Source organism: Bos indicus, chromosome 10, assembly GCF_029378745.1.
Source record: "Bos indicus isolate NIAB-ARS_2022 breed Sahiwal x Tharparkar chromosome 10, NIAB-ARS_B.indTharparkar_mat_pri_1.0, whole genome shotgun sequence".
Lineage (NCBI taxonomy): Eukaryota > Metazoa > Chordata > Mammalia > Artiodactyla > Bovidae > Bos > Bos indicus.
Window position 1 is genome coordinate 100252174 of NC_091769.1, and position 23076 is coordinate 100275249.

The window sequence follows — 23076 nt, forward strand, 5'->3', positions numbered from 1 at the left end:
TCCATGGAATTCTCCAGGCAAGAATACTGGAGTGGGTTGTCATTTCCTTCTCCAGGGGATCTTCCTGACCCAAGGGTCGAACCGAGGTCTCCTGCATCGCAGGTAGATTCTTTACCGTCTGAACCACCAGGGCCTCACTGGACTCTCCCTTTCTGGCCTAGTTTAGCCTTTTCCTCTCATGTTGCTGTTGCGTGTCATCCTAAGGAAATTGCTTATCCTTGCCTGGTGACCAGATGGTTTACACATTGCTTCCACACATATTCTTAAATATTTTAGGGTATTCTTTTTGGATTTTAGAGCTGTCGAAAGCAAGGTTCTTTTTTTTCCTTTCTTTCCTTTTTCTGTTTCTTAGTAACTTTCCTGGTAAAACATGCTGCAGATTGAGTGTTCAGAGGTTGCTGACTATAAACATGTGAGTGTAGATCTTTTATAAATAAATTTGTTATGAATCTGTTTTTTTTTTTTTAAACCAGTGGACTTCTATTTAATTTGGGATAGAAAAAACCCCGAGTTTTTCAGCACCTGGCACCAATATATATTACATAGTCTATTTACAAACATTTCTCAGAGGACATTACAGTCAGAATTAATTTCTTATCTTCAGCCACTAATCCTATTATGTTTATGCAGAGCAGAAGGGTTTATAGTATGTGGATTTTCCTCCTCCCCAAGTGATTAAAATCTGAATGTTTTAACCACCATCAACTATTTTTGAATATAAAAAAATATTTACTTGGTATAGTTGTAAAATTATTTTTAATTCCTAAGATACTGAGACTTCATTAAATACATAGATATCTTCTCTGTGCTCTAAGTGAGGTTAATTAGAATTTTCTGATAATAGAAAATTTAGCACTCCTCCCTGGATATTAGTTATACGGAACTCTTGAGTGCACTTTTGGGGAAGGATTAGAGTTAATGTTTGGGTTTTTATTGAATGATTTTTTTTGTTTTTACATTTTTTTTAACTTTTTTTAATTTTAATTTTTAATTTATTTATTTTTTTACTTTACAATATTGTATTGGTTTTGCCATACATCAACATGCATCTGCCACGGGTGTGCACGTGTTCCCCATCATGAACCCCCCTCCCACCTCCCTCCCCATACCATCCCTCTGGGTCATCCCAGTGCACCAGCCCCAAGCTTCCTGTATCCTGCATCAAACCTGGACTGGCGATTTGTTTCTTATATGATATTATACATGTTTTAATGCCATATTGAATGATTTTTAGTCTACCTACAAATACTTGGTTAATCATTAAGACTTTTTATTTTAGAAACTGTATTATCCTAAAGATGTTTACTACCTTCTTAATGCTTTCCAGGAACCAGATCCTGCATTGCCAGTATCTCAGGTAAAGGTTTAGCTGCAATATTTAGTTCAGAGCATAGTTTAATCGCTATTACTTAGTTGTTGCTATAGATTAGTAAGTTTGCTGCCTATCTATTGTGCTGTTATAAAATTAGCTAAATCTACCAGGCATTCTGTACCTTTGTACATAAATATAAACTTGTATTTCCAATACTTTTGTGTCTATAGGTGTAAAACTAGGGCACTCTACTCGTGAAGACTTGGAGCTTAAATAGAAATGACCAGTACTGACCCAGAGGATGAGATGCACAAGAGGAGGCAAGGGGAGCCAGGGGCTTAGAAAGGGAGCCAGAACATCCGCAGAGCCAGGAGTGTCCGGAAAGACTGATGGATGGGATTGTCGGTCCTGAGTAAGGACGAGGCTGACTCTGCTTGGAAAGATCTTGTCTTTTAGAGAGAGGTGCCTGCCACCATGAGGAGGAAAGGAAGACTTGGCCAGACAGCCGCATCTCCTGAATCAGCTTTGTTAGAAGTGGAGAGGCAGCTAGAAAGAGCTGCTGACTGGGTGGGACGGTGGGTGGGTCGGAAGGGAACCGAGGAAGAGGAGGTCTGGGTCGGGGGCTCCTGGCCAGTGAAGTTTTTAGCCCAAGAGTGTTTCTAGTAAGTCTGGGAATAGGAGAGGGGATGAGAGAGCTGTAAATCAGAGAACTTAAACATTACCAGGTGTTTGCCCTGCCAAGCGAGAGAAAACTCTGTCTTTTAGGTAAATAAACAGTTTGAATCTCATGGGGTTCAAATGTGTAATCATCAGACCTTTTTAGAAGAAAGTGGTATACAAAATACTCTGCAGGAGGCCTGTGTGGTATCAAACAAAGACGGTAAATAGGTTAAAATGTTGTACTCTCTTCTTTAAAAGAATGACATTTGTCATTGACTATTCATTATAGTTTCTGTATTGATAGATGTGCAAAACTATTTTTTTGCATAATATATGTACAAGTCATAAGAGGTACCTAAAGTATAATAAGCAGAGTAAGTAATGTGCCTTTTGTTTTCAGTAATTTTGCAAGATTTTGATTAAAATTAAGATTAAATTAAAACATCAACCGTTTGCATTGTTGGTCTGGTTTTAAAACTTTACGTGGGATTTGAAAGTTTCAAAACCAGCACAAGGACTTGGTGAAGGACCTGCATTTGGTATGTCCTGTCCTGTTCCTGTTGACTTAATTGGACCGTGATCTAAAAGAATCAGAAGGGAGCAGGGCTGACTGGATTCTTTTGAGCTCACTATTCAGACTTTGCGCCTTTGCGCTCTCTCAGGTTTTAACCAGTTCAAAGTGAATGAGGCTTTACAATAACAACTCAACATTTTGTGCCTGAGTTTTCATTCTCATAGAGTAGGCAGAGTGTCAGTTGTTACTGATTGTCGTGATGTCTAAGTGAGGTTAGACAGACCGTTCTTTTGGTGGCTTTATCCTAAGAATAACTTAGGAGAATTGTTTGTCACCAGCCTTAGGCCTTACACGGCTTTGCGTTCTGTATGAAGAGGAACAGAACAATTTAAACATGTTTTACTCAGTCAGTAGAGTTTTAACCTTTTCATTTGTCTATTTTTATCACTAAAATTGGGTTAACCTCCCAGAATGCAGTACAAGTAAGTCAATATTTTCCTGATGTTAGCAGGCAGATATTTGCCTCTAGAGTAATGTCCTGTAGACTAACTCAGTAGGTGAATGAGTTGGGATTATGTTTCACAGATAAAAAGGGAAATAATTGATGTGATAATTACTCATTTATCAAGGAGAATCTCTGTTTTTCTATGAAAAAACTCCTAAGCATCTGTTATTTTATCAATTTCACAGTACTTCCAATTTATCATCAGTATTCAAATTTATTTGCATAAACCACACAACCCTATCATTTATTAACGAGTTAAGTGTATCTGATAAAAACAATTTGCAATTTTATTTAGATTCTAGTGGTAGTGTAGGATTACCAATTTGCTTTGTTATGCATTTTATTTCACCAGTTAGTTTTGAACTTAAAAATTTAAACAGGCAGAGGAATTCAGAGTTGTAAAACGTACGTGGCTTTCCTCCAAAATAAGATGTTTTCATTAAAATTGCATGAATTGTTCCTATTGCCCAGAGCAGTTCCTTGAATACAATCTGATGTTTAATCAAGCAGTGATATATATGATTTTCAAGGGCATTTTTTGTCAGGATAGAAGTAAAGTTAGGAATATTAATATTCTCAAATACTGATAAAATTTAAAATTAATTGTTTAAGATTTTATTGCAGATATTTAAATATCAAGAATTCACATGATTATTTCTACTTAAGAATGAGATTTAGGAAAATGAAACAAATATAAATCTATTTACTTTTTGGAAAAAATGAATTCTTATGGAATAAAAATTTAAAAAATAAATCTTCCTATTTGGCTTCTGAAGCATATATTCATTTGCTGAGGGGGGAATAGTGGATTTACTTTCCTATCCTTATATAAAAAAAGCTGCCCTTAATATTTGAGAGTTTAGTAGGAGGATGGAGGTCAAGAAGCCTGATGGATTGGACTCTGAGGTGACAGTATGCGTATGAAAATGGTTTTACAAAATATGTGTATTGATAATTAATATCCAACTGTCTCAATGATAGTACACTAATAAAAACTTGACTTTTAGAAAGTTAATTTAACTCGGGTTCCAAATCATATGTTATGCCCCCTACACACGAGCCTTTGGGTTGTGAACCTGCAGACGTGCCATCGGGCGCATGTGTGTTCAGTTGCGTCAGTGTGAGTGACGCTGCGTGAGCGTGACGCTGCGTGAGCGTGACGCTGCGTGAGCGTGAGTGACGTCAGCATAGGTGATGCTGCGCCGCCGCAGCTCCCGCCCTGACGAGCCTTTCAGCTCCGCCCTCTTCCGCTTCGTCTACCTCCTCCGGGTGGTAACTCCACTTGCCTGTTGACTCGCTGCCGGCCCTTGAGTGCCAGCTGCTGTACTACTGTCCTTTTCAAGGTCCTGTACTGTAAGATTAAAGCTGCTTTGTTTTTTTACGTGTTATTTGTGTGAACAGCATCATAAAGCTACGTAACAGCACAGTACTTTATAGCCGGTTGTGTTCGCTGGGTACCTAGGCTAACTTGTGGGACGTAGGAACAGATTGGACCTCTGTGCTCTTGGGACTAAACTCCTTCGTACGTAGGGGACTCCCTGTCCTCCTGAAATTTTACTAGCCCCTCCTCAGGGGGGAAGTCCGCACCCCTCTCCGCGCACACAGGGTCCCGCGTTTGCCCTTGACTCTCCCTCCAGCTTCTTGCCAAGCAGCTTCTCCTCAGCTGAGCCCGGCCCTTTACTTTGTCCAGATCAGCTCCAAAGTGGGGCTTCCTCCTCTTCCTCACCTGTGTCGCCTGGCACTCGCTCTCGTGTCTTGGCCTGGGTGCCGAACTCTTCACCTTTCCCCCCACCCCAAAGCATCCGGTCCCATCACTTCATGGCAAATAGATGGGGAAACAGTGGCAGACTTCATTTTTTGGACTCCAAAATCACTGCAGATGGTGACTACAGCCATGACATTAAAAGACGCTTGCTCCTTGAAAGAAAAGTTATGACCAACCTAGACACCATATTAAAAACCAGAGACATTACTTTGCTAACAAAGGTCCGTCTAGTCAATGCTATGGTTTTTCCAATAGTCATGTATGGATGTGAGAGTTGGACTATAAAGAAAGCTGAGTGCAGAAGAATTGATGCTTTTGAACTGTGGTGTTGGAGAAGACTCTTGAGAATCCCTTGGACTGCAAGGAGATCAAACCAGTCCATCCTAAAGGAAATCAAGCCTGGGTGTTCATTGGAAGGACTGATACTGAAGCTGAAGCGCCAATACTTTGGCCACCTGATGCGAAGAACAGACTCATTTGAAAAGACCCTGATGCTGGGAAAGACTGAAGGCGGGAGGAGAAGGGGACAACAGAGGATGAGATGGTTGGATGGCATCACCAACTCAATGGACATGAGTTTGAGTAAACTCCGGGAATTGGTGATGGACAGGGAGGCTTGTTGTGCTGCACTCCATGAGGTTGCAAAGAGTTGGACGTGACTGAACGACTGAACTGAACTGACAAGGCATTTGGGTGCCTTTCTCTGCCATGTTCCAGATTTTTGTTTTTATACCCTGCCTGTAACACTGATATCAATAACCTCAGATATGCAGATGATACCACCCTTATAGTAGAAAGTGAAGAGGAACTAAAAAGCCTCTTGATGAAAGTAAAAGAGAGTGAAAAAGTGGGCTTAAAGCTCAACATTTAGAAAACTAAGATCATGGCATCTGGTCCCATCACTTCCTGGGAAATAGATGTGGAAATAGTGGCAGACTTTATTTTTGGGGGGGCTCCAAAGTCACTGCAGATGGTGATTGCAGCCATGAAATTAAAAGATGCTTACTCCTTGGAAGGAAAGTTATGACCAACCTAGATAGCATATTCAAAAGCAGAGACATTACTTTGCCCACAAAGGTCTGTCTAGTCAAGGCTATGGTTTTTCCAGTGGTCATGTACGGATGTGAGAGATGGACTATAAAGAAAGCTGAGTGCAGAAGAATTGATGCTTTTGAACTGTGGTGTTGGAGAAGACTCTTGAGAGTCCCTTGGACTGCAAGGAGATCCAACCAGTCCACCCTGAAGGACATCAGCCCTGGGTGTTCATTGGAAGGACTCATGATGAAGCTGAAACTCCAGTACTTTGGCCACCTGATGTGAAGAGTTGACTCACTGGAAAAGACCTTGATGCTGGGAGGGATTGGGGGCAGGAGGAGAAGGGGATGACAGAGGATGAGATGGCTGGATGGCATCACCGACTTGATGGACATGAGTTTGGGTAAACTCCCGGAGTTGGTGATGGACAGGGAGGCCTGGCGTGCTGTGATTCATGGGGTCGCAAAGAGTCGGACACAACTGAGTGACTGAACTGAACTGAACTGTAACACTGAAATTCTTAGAAGCTAGAACCTGGGCTGTGGCCTACCCAGCTCAGTTCTTAGGACCTTGGGTGCAGTGTGTGCCCCCTGGGAATGTGAGAAGGAACCAGTGAGGCCCGTGTCTTGCTTTCCTGTGTGAAGAGAAAGTGCCGCAGTCCTTCCCGTCTGCCAGAGGGTGCTGAGCGAAGAATACCCTTTTGAAAAAAAGCCTTCCGATACTTGGAGAGCAGCATAAACTGTGAGGACTTAAAGATAAATCAGGATTACTTTCTTTCATCCTCAAAGTTAAACCATAAGTCCAAGCCATCAACAACTTCTGTGACCCCTGCGGACAGCTGTATAGATCTGGCAACTTTCCTCATCTTTTTTGTGTGTGAAAATCTCAGGTTTCTACCCTTTGGTGGCTCTCACAGTTAGATGCAGTTCCAACTGAAACTGACTTTTTCTAACAAACAAATCAGTTCTTTGGGCCCATGTTTTGCCCATTTAATTGTGCTGAATTTATGCATAACATTTGAAATATTTTATTCTAAGTTATCTGATAAGAATCCAGTAAACCTCAGCCAGAAAAGTACGAGCCCCAAATCCCACAATCTAGTTACATGTAATTTCACTCAAGGAGCCTAAATATGTTGTGAAGTCAGCCTTCTTTGTTCCCATTAAAATGAAAGCCTGAGGAGTTTCTTTTATTCTTTAAAAATTGAAAAAAAAAAAAAAATTCCAGTTCCTTCAGCCCACAAGAGCAGCTCTGCTTTCTAATTCTTGTAAAACTATTTTCCATGTCGCACATTTGTCACATGTCATGCGCTCCTTGGCCCTGTTGTTTAATCCAGTAGGTGATACCTTCAGGGAAATTAGGATCCATGTTTGAAGGTGCTTGTGTTTCCTTCTCGGAACCTGTAGCACAATGCTATGTAATGAGGCGCTCCATCAGTACACGCTGATGACTGAGCACATCTCGAGGTCTTGATAAGGGCCCTTTGGACATCTCATTGCCTCTGTCTGTTCCTCTCTCTGTCCCTTTGTCCGCCTGCAGCATGCTTCACAGCCCGGTTCCTAGGGTGATGAGGAGTAACCCCTCTCCTTGCTGCTACCTCCTCTCCACTTTATTTTTTCTTTTTTTTAATTTTTCCTTTCCACTTGAGAGTCTGTCCTGTACTGCTGCTTCAAGGGTGCCCTTCTCCCCACAGCTTCCACAGGGTACCAAGCTTTACTGCTCTCTGCTTCTATTGAGGCAGAAAGGCAAACTTTTCTGCTGAAGCAGTTTTAAGTGTTTAATAAATGTTTGGGCTTCCCTGGTGGCTCAGACGGTAAAGAATCTGCTCTCAATGCAGGAGACCCGGGTTCAATCCCTGGGTCAGGAAGATCCCTGGAGGAGGGCATGGCAACCCACTCCAGTACTCTTGCCTGGAGAATCCCATGGACAGAGGAGCCTGGTGGGCTACAGTCTATGGGGGTCCCAAAGAGTCATGATTGAGTGACTTTCACTTTCACTTTTCTATTGAGGCAGAAAGATAAACTTTTGTGTTCAGGCAGTTTTAAATGTTTAGTAAGGTATTCAGTTGTGCACAGCTTTACGTCTGATTTCTCAAGGTAAAGCAAAGCTGGTAAGATATTTTCTAAACTCCTTAATTATCTTTTCAATTTTTTTTTCTTCCACTCTCTAGCAGGGTTTCTACTGACTAGATCACAAAACAACTGAGATTGTGTTGATTAGTTACTAAAAAGTGGCAAAAATTGATCTTAGTTCAAGTCAACAGTTTTGAAACACCTATTATGTACAAAAACCATAGGTGTTACGGAAAATTCAAAGTGAACAAGGTAAAAAAGCTTGTGTTCTGGGGAAAGGGAGGGCAAACAGATGCCCAGGGAATTAGAGTGTTTGTCAAATACGGTACATACATAATAATATAAGTATCAAGAGACTGCTTTATGAGAAAGGTAAGAGGGAAGTAGGTTTAGAGTTCAACCATCAGGAAAGTTTTCGTGAAGGGTGTAGCTCTGGAGGGGGAAGACAGGACCCTGTGGTTGTAGCTTTATTCATTTGTTCTGAAGTTACTATTCTAGTAAAGCTTTCTATAAAGCTCTTCTTTCACTTCTAAAAAGGCGTGTTAGAAGAGCGCCAGGCAGTCGCCTCCCTGCCGTGTTTTAGGTAGTTGATACATACAGGTTGTTTCTTGGTGAATAATGACCCTGTCTTCTTGTGTTAGCCTCTCGACATCGCCCTTTAAATCAGTATTATGCACTGTGTGGTAAATATGCTTGGTAAAATTAGACAATGATGAAGGGTGGTTAGCTTCCCAGGCTTTGCACTACTTCCAGTGCGAGTTAAGATATGCTCTGTCTTATCCATGCTTATTAGGCAGCCTGGATTTTGAAAGCACGAGCACTGACTGAAATGGTGTACGTGGATGAAATCGACGTAGATGAGGAAGGAATCGCAGAAATGATACTGGATGAGAATGCTATTGCTCAAGTTCCCCGTAAGTATTGATTTTTCAGTTAAGTAAATGAAATGCCATTAGGAGGCGCAAAATGCTCTGTATATGCTTTTGTTTTTGGTAATAAAAATAAGACATTATATACATGAAGTGTGTATATGTGAAAAAATACTACCTCAAGTAAATGGCCTCTATTCTGCCTAAACAGTACAAAAGCACAATTCAATTGTATTATCTCAAAGTATGAGACTGATGTTTAACTATTTTTCAATAGAAATTATACGTTTTAAAAATGTTTTATAAAAATGCATTCAGTCTGATCTAATATAACGAAAGATTGTTTATCCAAGAGTCTGTAAACACAGGAAAGCATCCAAACAACAGCAGTGTTCTAAAAGGATTTTTAAACATTGACCATATGAAAGCATCACTTCCTTGTAGTAACTGAAGATGCTTTGCTGTGATGCATGATGTGAGGTGGTGGAGTGATTGATTGGCTTGGCAGAGAATGCCCATCACGACTGTCACAGTGGCCTAGTCCCAGCCCGCAGGTGTGCTGCTGTGAATGGCATTGGGTGATTACCATGACATCTGGGGGTCTTGCTAGGAATTTCTTAGTTGTGACAGTGGTCAGTCATTTATACATGTTTGGAAGGTAATAGCTGTTTTAAAGTGTCTCTTTTCCCTATCATTTGGTCTTTTGGAGTTAAAATATCTAAATTCTAGATATTGGGGGTAAATGATCTTTTCCTGGGAGAAGAAGTTTGCATGAAAAATAAACAATGAGTATGCTGCTGCTAAGTCGCTTCAGTCGTGTCCGGCTCCATGTGACCCTGTGGACTTCAGCCTGCTAGACTTCTCTGTCCATGGGCTTCTCCAGGCAAGAATATTGGAGTAGGTTGCTGTTTCCTTCTCCAGGGGATCTTCCCAACCCAGGGATTGAAGCAGGGTCTCTTATGTCTTACCTTCTTTGGCAGGCAGGATCTTTACCATGAGCACCACCTGGGAGTATAGAACTCTCTTTTTAATGCGTCAGAGCTTTGGACCCCGTCTTATCTTGAGTGTGAATGCTGGCTCTGCTAACAGGTTGACCTGTTTACCTAAGTCTCTAAGCCTTTGCTAAATGGGTTAGTACTATGTACCCTACAGAATTAGTGTGAAGATTAAATGTGATAACAAAAGTAACATAGGTACTCAGTAAATATGAACCAAACACATCTTACTAGGTTCAGTTCTTGTTGTTAAGGTCTTTTCCGTCAGGCCAGCGCACTCGTGAAAATTGCATTAGCGGACAGTTTTTACAGATTTATAAATAATACGTGAATTGAACTTGCCGTCTGATCTCCTAGGCCCTGGAACGTCTCTGAAACTCCCCGGGACTAATCAGACAGGAGGGCCGAGCCCGGCTGTCAGGTACGGCAGTGCACTCCTGTTTCATCCACCCCCGCCGCCACCGCCAAATACCGGCCAGACTGTGTGAGAGCCTTCCTCTCTAGATCTTCGTCGGACACTAACGATTTACAATCTTCGCAGGCCAGTCACTCAAGCTGGAAGACCCATTACAGGTTTCCTGAGGCCCAGCACGCAAAGCGGAAGGCCAGGCACTATAGAGCAGGCCATCAAAACGCCGAGGACCGCCTACACCGCCCGCCCCATCGCCAGCTCGTCCGGGAGGTTTGTCAGGCTGGGAACGGTAAGTTCCGGCAGCTGCACCGTAGCCTTGGATGACCAAAGTAATTTATGTAATGTTGCATCATTTTCCACTCTTTTTATAGTAGGGAATTATATGGAAGATTTTTGAAGGTGATTCTTTTTTACCTGTGTTGGATTTATAATTTTATGAATGTTAAATTCAATTTTTGTTTCAAGAGAAAGTTTCAGTTTTTCTTGTTCTGTCATTTCTCCCCACAGGCTTCCATGCTTACAAGTCCTGATGGACCTTTCATAAATTTATCTAGACTGAATTTAGCAAAATATGCCCAGAAACCTAAATTGGCAAAGGTATGTACTTAAAGTTATTTTATGTTATGAAGTGATGTTCAAAGTGAAAGTTAAAGTCGCGTCACTCAGTCGTGTCCGACTCTTTGCAACCCCATGGACTATACAGTCCATAATTCTCCAGGCCAGAATACTGGAGTGGGTAACCTTTCCCTTCTCCAAGGGATCTTCCCAACCCAGAGATTGAAACCAGGTCTCCTGCATTGCAGGTGGATTCTTTACCAGTTGAGCCACAGGGGCACCCCAAGAATACTGGAGTGGGTATAGCCTATCCCTTCTCCAGCTGATCTTCCTGGCCCAGGAATAGAACCAGGGTCTCCTGCATTGCAGGTGGATTCTTTACCAACTGAACTATGAGGGACTTATCATAATAGCATTGCAGGAAATGGATAAAAATTTGTGAAGAAAAAAGACTTTGCCTTGATTGAAATGGAAATGTTTAATTAATATCTGAACTTTCTTTTAGTATTAAGGAAAGTCAATCAGAAATAAAGCATATATACTATCATAATAGGAAGTTCATTTTCTCCTAATAAAGAATAGCAATTCGTAACAAAGCAGATACACAGCACCATCTTTGGGTAATGACGTTTAGGGTGTCATCTGTATGTGTGTGTATTTTTCTTTTTTAGCTTGGACTATTCTCAGAAAAATAATTTTCTATCCTTGTAGGATTTTAGAACTGTCAAAAAGAAGATAGAAAAATGTTCTCTTTCTAATTAGTAATTAATCTGACATCTCAATAAAGATTACTTAAGCCAGACAATGGCAAGCCAACTAACTATTAAATTCTTTTCTAAATTAAAGACAAAGAGTAATAGAAAGAAAGGGGAGGGGGAGGAATATAAAGAAGGATGTTCCTGACCTTTCCAGTAGAAAAGAATTTGAAGGTGAGCATAGAATAATTCAGAGCCAGGAGCAGTTAGTTTCCAGAAACTGGTATAAGCCTAGCTCAGGTTTTTAGCTGTAATTCTGTGAATTCTGTGCATGAGTGCTGAGCTTGTTCCTATTATTAGTTCTACTGGCGTTTAACATTTACTAAATGTTAAACATTCTAGGGACTTTCCTTGTGGCTGGTAAAGAATCCGCCTGCAAGGCAGGAGACCTGGGTTTGATCCCTGGGTTGGGAAGATCCCCTGGAGAAGGGAAAGGCTACCCACTCCAGTGTTCTGGCCTGGAGAATTCCATAGACTGAGTAGTCCATGGGCTCACAAAGAGTTGGACACGACTGAGCGACTTTCACACACAAACATTCTAGGGAAGGCGAAAAAGAACTCTAGCCATACAGACTTGAAACTTAAGTCAGAAAAAAGAATGCTAGCTGGTAAACAGGAAATCAGATGGTAACAATGCCAATGATATTTTTCTTCATTTCTTATTTGATAGTGGTCTAGTCAACTTGATTTAGTAGTCATAAAGTTTTACTTATTTCTTTTACCTTTATGAGGAATATCTGATTGCTTATCTTTTCAGGCCATTTATTAGAGGTGGCTCATTGGCTACTTGATACCATTGCTGTTTTCTAACCAGGGATTGTAGTCAATGGAGGCATTTCCCTCAATTAAATTAGGATGCTTCCAGGACAGACCTGGTTTATGTTATGAAATTCAAACTGAACTAGATTTTGCACTTATTTAATGTGTTGTGGAAATAATGCCAAGTTTCTCTGTCTTTGGTCTCCAACTTGCCTTGACTTAACTTATCAGGACGCAAGCTGTACTCATAACCTTTTAAAAAATAATTGAACAAATGGAGAATTAGGAATAGATTTTTTAAAGAGGGCTTTATCTTGATTTATTTATTCTTTTTTTGGTTGCTTTCAAGTGATCTCTCTTAATAACCTTGATATTTTCCGGGGGTAGAAGTGTACGCTTTGCAAGTGTGAAATAATGGTATTTATGGATAAATATAGTACCACCAAGAGGCAGTCCGGTAGATGCTTATTTATCCAGATGAGTTGGGGGCAGTATTAGGATAATGGTTCTCAGCCTTGCTGCACATAGAGACATCTGCATATCAGGAAAAACATCTTACTTTGCAGTTAAACTCTGCTTTGTTTCAGAAAGAGCTTCCAGATTTTCCCATGTCTGAGGTGTCATTATTAATATCACAATGACTGTATAATACATGCAGTTTTATGACACTCCTAAGGTTGGTCTTTTCATTTGTCTGTTTCTGATAAAATAGCATGTGTAATATGAAAAAAACTGGTGAGCTGTCCAGTTCGTATTCTTGAACTTTCCAGTTCCTATTTTTAAAAACAGGCATCAGTTGTAAGTAGCCTTGTTTTAAAATGAGTGATTGTAACAAATGTATGGATATACCCTTTACTTATAAATTCCAGGCACTTTAGAGGACTTTGTTATTTTGGTTCAATCCAGCTGCTATCAAAATAGCCTTTGGGTTTTGCTATAACAATAGAGCACCTTCATTAAAATAAAATGTAATGTATTTTTTTTATTCTTTCTTCACAGGCTCTGTTTGAATATATCTTTCATCATGAAAATGATGTTAAGACTGTAAGTTTTGAATTTGCACTATTTTTTAATGTAATTTTTCTGATTTGGGGGATTTAGATTTGGAAATGTCCTATTTATTACCGTATAAACAGCTGGAATTATTAAAGATTGGAGAATTACTCATACTTTCAAATCCGTTGTTCGTTTCAGCAGGAAAGTTTGTATAACTATAGAAGTAGTAAGACTTATGCCTGATCGGTGGAGCAATCGATCTCCATTAAAGGGCAAGGTATGGGTAATCGAGAACGCTGCATAATATGTTTTCGTTAAAGTTTATTTTTACCCTAATAGCATGGTGGGTCCCTTTTCCTCTTTGGTGTGAATAGTGATTATAGTTTCCTGACACCTGTATTGGACGTCCTGGCGGCGTAGTGGTAAAGAATCTGCCTATTGATGCTGTGTTTCTGGGTTTTTTTGGTAATGTTCCCATCTCTCCCGTTTAACACTTTGTGATAGAAAATTTCAAACATGTGCAGGTAGAATGTATAATGCGAGTGTAATGAACTCGCATCAATCATCACCCAAATTCAACAGTAATCAATAATCAGTCATCTTGGTAGCCTTTGAACAGAGAATTTCAAGGTTATGTGCATATGACTTCTCCATTTGTGGTAATTTTTACATGCTAATATGCAAACGAGTAGTAACTGCACAGATTTTGTGAGATCAAATGTAGTTAATTCTATACTGTCTAATGATAGTGTTTTTTGTCATTCTTTATTCACAGAAAAAGCTTTATACCTATGTATTTAGTATGCAGGGAGACAAAAGCGTTTTTCTCAGTTGTGTTTTCTATGTGTCAACCATTATGCTATATAAAAATACGTTTTTTCCTGCCTCTTCTAAGCCATGTAATCTAGCTGAGGAAATAAAATTGACACAATGAAACAGTTAGAAAGGTAATTGTGAGGTTCTGATATTATTACCAGATATCAAGGGGAAAAATCAGGGGATGATATTAGTAAAAATCCAGTAAGATTTTTTTGGAAAGGGAGGGAGAAAATGTAAAAGAAGGGTAAAAACATGAAGAGGATATGGAATGAGAAATAAATAAGCCATATCCTAAATAGTGGGAGCATTTTGAGGCATTGTCAGAAAGAAGTGACAGAATGTGATGCTGGATTTGGTGTGGAAGATGCTGTGAGAGCGATTGTTTTACTAACAGACATGGGATTGTTAGGGAAGGAGGTTAGATTGTAAAGAAGCTGAAAGGCATTTTCAGTTTGAAATTGTGAAAGCCGATCCAAGTGGAGATGCCACTGCATGTATCAGAAGCTGTGCCCCTAAAATGTAGGTGAGAGCCCGGGCCAGATATACTGAGTGTGGTGGTTATCTGTAAGGGAGTGATGGTGGATGTGGTCACATAGAGAAAAGAGAAACTAAGGCTGGAATGACTGAGAAACTGGGCACGTTGCTGTAAATAAAAGTAAGTACAGTTCATGCCATTTTCACTCAGTATAAAGCTGGTCAGAGCATTATAGAGTGATATATGAAATCACATAGTTACATTGTCAGTAAAAAGAAACATTCACATACCATCCCCTTTTATAAATGAGTAAATGTTTGTAATTACTAGATCATAAGTTTCTTGACTTGTTGAAGATTGATTCATTTATTGCAGAGATGTTTATTTTTTCTTCCTGCACATTCTCAGCCGCCACAGTGTGCCAGGCACTGTTCCAGGCCCTGAGACCACAGGGTGAAGCGAACAGACAAAATCTCTGCTCTTTTGGAAATTACGTTCCGGTTGGGCAAGGAACGGAGACAGTTAGCAAATTTTAAAAATATATAAAATGTCATGGGATAAGTAATATAAAAATAAAGCAGGGAAACCAGGGAAGGGAATAGATGATGACATTGAGGATGATATTATTTTAGATGAGGTAGAAGGCGGCTGCTTTCCTGGTGGGTCAGATGGTAAAGCATCTGCCTGCAATGTGGGAGACCTGGGTTCGATCCCTGGGTTGGGAAGACCCCCCTGAAGAAGGAAATGGCAACCCACTCCAGTATTATTGCCTGGAAAATCCCAGAGACAGAGGAGCCTGCTGCGCTACAGTCCACGGGGTCGCAAAGAGTTGGACACAACTGAGTGACTTCACTTTCACTTAGAAGGCGGTTGATAAAGTTCACTTTGAAAAGATGTTTAAACAGAGGCCTAAAGGAAGGAAGACGAACCACGTGGTTCGGTGGAAGAAGAGCACGTTAAGTCAGAAAGACTGACCGCAGAGGCCCTGGGTATCAGCATTCTTGGGTCGTTTAAGGAACGTTGAGGAGGCCAGTGTGGCTGGAGTGAAGTCTGAGAGGGGAGAAGTTGTAGGCGGTGGGTTCAGAAAACTGATAGATCATATGCCAGTTATGGGTCATGATGATGATATCCTCATGAATAGCTTCATCTTGAAGATGTTCTACATCTTGACATTTACATAATAGTGAGAAAAGGAGGTACATTGAAAAAAACGATTTGTTTTATGGAAAAATGTCTTTTTGCTTTTGGGTTCTTAATAAGTCTTTCCCTTCCTCTCCCTTTTTGGGGCAGTGTTGGCAATATTGACAGAACTGAAGTGGCATGTGGATTGGGGATTCTGAGATCTTTATCTCCATAAGCTGTTGAATTTCATCATGCTGACGTTGTCACAGCTCTCACAGTAGTGAATGGAAGACTGTTTGTTTAAACTTCGGTGGTTGGGGGCACTGTGTCCAGCTATCACTAGGAGCGTCTCTGGGACACCTAGTTGGACGTATTCACAGGTGTTTTGTTGTCTGGATCTGCCAAGGCTCCCTGTTCATAGGGACTTTTATGAACTTATTTATAACCTTGCAGGTCTTTATTAAAAACCAGATATTGGATTGATTAGTTTATTCAAAGATCCTAAGATATAAGTATCTAGTCATTTATTTTAAAAAGCTGGCAAAGACTTTAAAAAAATACAGCTCTTCGGTCACCTCTTTAAAATTTAAAAATGTTAACAGCCTTTAATTGTGCATCTTATTACGATGGCAGTTGTGTTTGATTCCTAAGCTATTTTCAGCATAAATCAGAAGTAAAGAATGAAATTAATTCCTGAGGGACTCAACAACACGGCACCATTCGCGAACAGCAAAGCCGCTTAAGAAGCGGGCGCCTGTTCCCAGGGGATGCAGGGTCCATTTCGAATCATAATGGTGGTTTTGCCTAGTGCAGCCTCAGTCATCGAATGAAGAGTGATCATTAACATGTAATTTTTGCCATTTTTATTCTATATCTGTAATTCATATTAATTTCCTTGATTGGCTTAGACAAATATGTGGGCATGTGAGTCATATACGGGAACCATATCTGAAAGCAAAATCAACAGCCTGTAGTCAGCACTAAATCTAATCTTGGAAAAATTAGAATATGTAAAAAAAATTCAGAATGACATATTTTTATGAAAAATAGAATGTTATATTAAGTCTGAAAGTGAATCTGATCTGTTTGCTTTAACAGGTCTAAAAGATTAAGTTAAAAGGAATATGACTCAGATATTTACAATGTACTCCTGAACTGAGCTGATTGAAATATGGTTTTCTGGTATTTCTAGAGATAATTGAAATGATGCCTTTTTTCCCCCTCATTTTTCACTTCCACTTTTATCTCTGGATTCTTTTTAATTTCCATAGCTTTCAAGTAGAGATGTTGATTTTTCAAGTCCATTAGAACCTCAGCATGTGACACCATTCCTTTATAAATAGTTTGCATATTTAGAAGTCTCCCCTGGAGTGAGGGAAGATGGGAAACACAAGGAAAGTTATTAATTTTGCAGCAGGAGCTTCAAGGAACTCTTTTGGCGTTCATTTCAGATAAGAGTTAATATGAAGAAATGAACAATGATATGGGATACATTCTGAGATTATGGGCGTCCCTGGTGGCTCAGACGGTAAAGAATCTGCCTGCAATGCGGGAAACCTGGGTTTGATCCCTGGGTTGGGAAGATCCCCTGGAGAAGGGAACAGCTACGCACTCCAGTATTCTGGCCTGGAGAATTCCATGGACAGAGGAGCCTGGCGGGCTACAGTCCATGGGGTCACAAAGAGTCGGATATGACTGAGGGACTTTCATTTCACTTCTGAGATTATAGAACTGAAAATCTAAGAGTTACTGTAACTGAGCTATTGGATATTGTGATAATGTTAACACTGACTAAAGCATAAAAGGTTTTCAGCCTTAATAGAAAGGATAGTAAGTATTATAAAAAATCAGAATTCTTTTAAAACTAATAACCAAATCTTTACATGAGTTTCAGATTCCTGTGAACTTTACATTTGTATAAAGATTGATTTGCTTCCTCTCTGTCCAAATGGTTTCTGCTTTTTGAGTATAGAATCCTAATTGTTAATTAGGTATTTTTGTCTAATCTTGAATAATCACTAGAAGGAACAAACTAGAAGACAGAGGGAAAGGGATAAGCACACATAAAATACGAAAGCAGTTAGCTCTTTTTCAGTCCATCGCAAGCAAAGCCTGACCTTTAGGATTACTGGAACGTAAGGTGACATCAGAATAACTTAACAGTGGTTGTTAAAGATGGCAGTCACCCAAGCAATCAGTTCTTCTTCATGACCCTGTTTTTAAACCTTTTTCTGCCTCCATACTTGATCTTTCCCTGTTTCTCGACCTCTGTCTTTAAAGTGGGGCCTGAGCTTGGGCCTACTTTACACAGTAAAGGCTGGACTGCCACTAAGTTTGGAAGCATTTTGGTGGGGTAAAAACTTACAAATTTTTAATACCAGTTTTGTACTTTGTATATTAAAGCTGTATTCAGATAGACTGTACATCTGCTTCCCTTTGATCAGTGTTTGCTTCTCATCTGCTGTCAGCCCTCTGGTCTGGAACTGATTATTTAGGGAAAATTGGTGGGGCCATCTGGAGACATGAGCAACTCGAGTTTCTATCTGATTTCTAATGCATGTTTTGATTGATGCTAATTATATGGTTTATTTCATTATTTATTGTTTCTGCTTATTGTCAGAAGAGAAAATCCTAATTGAAGATGAATTGTTTTTCAAAGGCTTTGGATTTGGCTGCCCTTTCCACGGAACATTCGCAGTACAAGGACTGGTGGTGGAAAGTGCAGATTGGAAAATGTTACTACAGGTAAAATTCAGATTCTTTTCAAAGGCTGAGAAACGGCAATGTATTTTAGGGCCTCAAATCCAGTAACTTTTTCTGGGGGATGGATTTCCTCATGAAGAAGAGAGCAAGGTATCGCTGGCTTACTTGAGAGAGCATTTGCTTAGCAATCACGTGATGGCTTCCTGCGAGTGGTAAAGAATCAGCCTGCCAGTGCAGGAGACTCAAGAGACACGTGTTCGATCCCTGGGTTGGGAAGATCCCCTGGAGTAGGAATGGCAACTCATTCCAGTATTCTTGCCTGGAAAATTCCACAGACAGAGGAGCTTGGAGGGCTACAGTCCATGGGGCCACAGAGAGTTGGACATGACTGAGTGACTGACTACACACATACACGATGGCAGTAAGACACCTTTACAATAGTGAAATTTTAGATGTGGGAAGGGGAAGCTTTGAGACCATCACACCCTTCTCAGATGAAGAAGCTGAGGCCAGAGAAACTGATTTGTATCAGGAACCAGTTAGTAACAGACCTGGGATTAGAATCGGGTCTGTTGGTTCTCTGCTCCTCTTGACTCACATCTTTATTTCTTCTTCTGCCTCACATCTGCAAAGTGCTTTACAGTTAAGCGAGAACTGGTCCACACATCACCTTACCTCAGTTAAATCTTACGGCATTTTGGAGGTAGTTGCTATTAGTAGCCCTTTGTCCAGATGAGAAAATGTGAGCCTCAGAAGGATAAAGTGACTTTCCCAACTTCATGGAGCCTGTAAGCGGCAGAACTAGCCTTTGAGCTCAGCTTTCTGATGCCAGTTCTTTTACTGTTTGCACAATCTCCTACTGTTTCCCTAGGATCTGAACATTCTTACACAGTTCACTTAACCTTTAAACACATTTTTAAGCCAATTGAGAGATTTAAAAAGTTATAATGAATATTATGAATATTATACAACAACTGGTAAACAGGATCTGAAATGATTGCTTAATATGGAAATGCACTTGGGGCATTTGAAAAATAGAAACAAATGAATAGTTATATTTTATAAAGATAAATGTATTTTATTATTCAAAAACAAGGTAGACTAGTCACTGTGAACATCATTCTGTAGTTAACTAACTTTAGTTATTGAACACTGAGGAAAAGGAAATATATAAATAGAATAAAAAGGATGCTTATTTTTCTACTGTTGAAATTAAGACTATTTTCCATTTAGATATTTCACATAGAACTCTAAAGTATTTTTTCCTACTGTTAGATTGAGGAAGTATTTTCTGATAAAAGGTAGTTCTGGATCATTATAACATTAAGGTTTTATGAATGTAATTTCTGAGGACAAGCTTGGAATCTTGAGGTTCTAAGCAAAACTCTCAGAAATCTGTAATAATGAAAGAAAAGCATAACTTGATTCCTTGTTTCCTTCATGTAAGATGGTATTTAAATGAATGTATTTTGTTATATCAATTATTATTCTCCTCTGTTTCCTTGGTCGCTTCTCATCTTTGTGTATTGAGCATTCATTCATTTGTCCACTCACTCACAGTAAAATGTTTAATGAGAAGCTCCTTTAAACGGTTGACAACTGAATGGAAGAGAGCGGACAGGAATCATTTGCAAATGTGGGTCCCGTTTTGATAGAAGCAAGTGCAGGGCTCAGGGGGAGCCCAGAGAAAGAGCCCCTTCCTCTCGGTGATGAGGTCAGGGATGGGTACCAGAGGGAGCACCCAGGGCAACTTCACTCTCTCTGCTCCTGACAGTTAAGGCCTCATGGTTCTTCCTGGGCAGTGGCTTTTACAGTTGCTCCCTTACTAGCCATCCCCACTCCAGTGCCCTGTTCCTGGCTTTTCGTGTCATTTGTTTGAATTGCTACGTTAGTTTCTTACCGAGGTTTTCTGCCTCCATTTTCTTGCCTGATCAATCCTTCCTGTGTACTACTGTCAGAGGGACTGTTGCAAATATTCTTTGGTTGATCTCCATTACCTCTAAAGTGAAATCTGTATTTTACATGTGGCATCCATGAGCCTGTCCAAGTCTGTAGCTTTGCCCATGTGTCTCACTTCTCCCATTCTGTCTCGTGTTTTCCTTTTTGGTTAAACCTAACTACTCGGCATCCCCCTAACATGCTGTGGACTTTCCTTCTTGTGTGCTTGTGCACCCCAGCCCACCCTACCTCACTGTCGAAATCTTGCCCATTCCTTCCTCGCTGGAACTTAGTTCGTTCCTCCTTTGTGCTCTCAAAGTACGTTTTTTCCTCATTGGCCATAATGCAATTAGATTTATTTTAAAATATGTTTTGTTTCAGTCTTAATTGGTGCCTTCAGTACATGGTTGTTATCTTCATTTTTGCAACTCCTTAACATCATTAAATGTGCATGCGGTTGGTCCTTGACAATGTTTATTGAATTAAATTGGAGAGAAAAACTTGGCAGTTGGTGGAAATTATCTCTGGACTCTGACTCTTTGATATTGTCCTATGTTTATGAACTTGACTGATGTTTTCATTATCCCTAGACGTTCTTTATACATGGCGCCCACTCCATTTCCTTTGCACAAGAACCCATGTGGTGAATTCCTTTTTGATAGGATTAGAGGAAATGATCTCTTAAGGATATAGTAATAAAACACATATGACTCATCCTTCTTTCCTTTCTTTGGTTTCCAGGTACTTCAGTAGCTCTGATTGCTTGTTTTTTAATTTCTTTATTCTTCATTGTTTTTTCTAAAATCTAGTTCTGTTTTCATATTCTTTTTTTATATGTATCTTTTTATTGTAATCCCTATAAAATTATTTTTTGCAAGAGACAACTTATTAGTTAAAAATATGCAAACTAAATAGGTGTTTATGGAATTCAGTGATTGAACTTCAGCCATGTATTTAAGACTTAAATGTTCAGTTGAAACTCTGTATAAATATGCTGTTCTTCAGAACTTCAGAGTTCTCTGATAACATTTTATGAACATTCCTTGTAAAAGTTGCAGGGCTTTTGAAGCAATAGGGGCTTGTACCACATCATACATCTGCTAACTTTAGGCCAGACTGTAGGGTCAGTTTAACTTCTTTGTCCCACATTGTCCAACATCTCTTTGGGTATAGTTATACCAGTGCTTAAGGTTTAGGTTAGGAAAAAAGAACACAGCTATTCTTTCAAGCCTTTAAATGAAAGTAACATAATAGACCATATTGTATACTGTTTTGTCTTTATTTCATAAATAAAAGCATTATCATAAAGTGCCTAAGTAGCTCCCACATGTCTGGGATGAGTAGTTATGAGAAAGCCCAACAGATCTATTAAGGACAGGCTGAAGTGTGCTTTAGCAATTGATTTCATGGTAATAAAATGTTCCCTGGGCAGAAGTGGGTGTTGACATCAGGACAGTTGTATTTAAGCAAGGAACAAATCTCAGATTCATAGACTAGGACAATCAGTATCAGAGACAAAAAAAGGGAAAGAAAATGTTGTGGAATAATAAAATGGTATAGCTATATTACTCAAGTGGAAGTTAACTGATTACCTCAAAATTGTTTAGAGTTTAAAAATGGGCTTATGCAGAGTCAAAAAAGGTAACTTGAAACAAGTGAAAACTGAAATTATAACACATCAAAACTTATGGAATGCAGCAAAAACTGCATCCTAAGAGAGAAGTACCGAGCAATAAATGCCTACTCAGGAAACAAGAAAATTCTCAAATAAGCAACCTAACTTTGCATCTCAAGTAACTAGAAAAAGAAGAACAGATAAAGCTCAAAGTTAGTAGAAGGAAGGAAATAACAAAGATCAGAATGGAAATAAATGAAATAGGACCATGAGAAGGATCATGATTATGAGTAAGTGGGATTATTCCAGGTCTGTAAGGATGGTTCAGCATATGCAAATCAATGTAATATATCACATTAACAAAAACGTATAAAAATCATACAATTATCTCAATGGATGCAGAGAGAGCATTTGACAAAGTCCAGCATCAGTTATGATAAAAACTCCTAACAAAGTGGGTGTAGAAGGAATGTACCTCCACACAGTAAAGGCCGTGAATGACAAGCCTGTAGCTGAAGTCGCACTCACTGGCATTGAAAGCTTTTGCTCTGTAAGATGAAGGGTAAGATAAGGATGCCCACTGGCTCTGTTTTTACTGAACATACTATTGGAAGTCCTAGACAGAGGAGTTAGGCAAGAAGAAGAAATAAAAGGCATCCACATCGGAAAAGAAGTAAAACTGTCTGTTTATAGCAAGTGTGATGCTATATATAGAATATCCTAAAGACTCCACCAAAAAACTGTTGGAAATAATAAGTAAATTCAGTAAACTTGTAGGATACAAAATCTGTTGCTTTCTATACCTTAATAACAATGAAATTAAGAAAATAGGCCCATTTACAATTCCATCAAAAAATAAAACACCTAGGAATAAATTTAACCAAAGAGATGAAAATACTTGTACACCAAAAACTAAAATATTAATGAAAGAAATTGATGAAGCCGTAAGTAAATTGAAAGATATTTCACATTCTTGGATTAGAAGAATTATTATTATTAAAATGCCCATAGTGCATGAAGCAATCTACAGATTCAGTGCAATCATTATCAAAATTATAGTGGCATTTTTCACAGAAGTAGAGCAAGCAGTTCTAAAACTTGTATGGAACCACAGCAGACCCTGAAGAGCCAAAACAATCTTGAGAAAGAAAAACAAAGCTGGAGGCATTACATTCCCTGATTTCAAACCAATTACAGAGC

At 39.5% G+C, this 23076-nt stretch overlaps 1 protein-coding gene across 2 annotated transcripts in view; it reads left to right on the top strand.

The window, feature by feature from the left end:
• Positions 1–23076, top strand: part of TTC8 (tetratricopeptide repeat domain 8) — a 59251-nt gene that overhangs the window by 8322 nt on the left and 27853 nt on the right. Inside the window, exons 2-8 of one of the 2 annotated variants that reach the window (XM_070798006.1) lie at positions 1328–1357; positions 8657–8777; positions 10085–10148; positions 10269–10428; positions 10647–10736; positions 13208–13252; positions 18280–18365. In XM_070798006.1, coding sequence (XP_070654107.1) covers positions 1328–1357; positions 8657–8777; positions 10085–10148; positions 10269–10428; positions 10647–10736; positions 13208–13252; positions 18280–18365 — 596 coding nt within the window. The remainder of the gene's footprint in view (positions 1–1327; positions 1358–8656; positions 8778–10084; positions 10149–10268; positions 10429–10646; positions 10737–13207; positions 13253–18279; positions 18366–23076) is intronic. The other variant, XM_019969369.2, reaches the window with a different exon arrangement.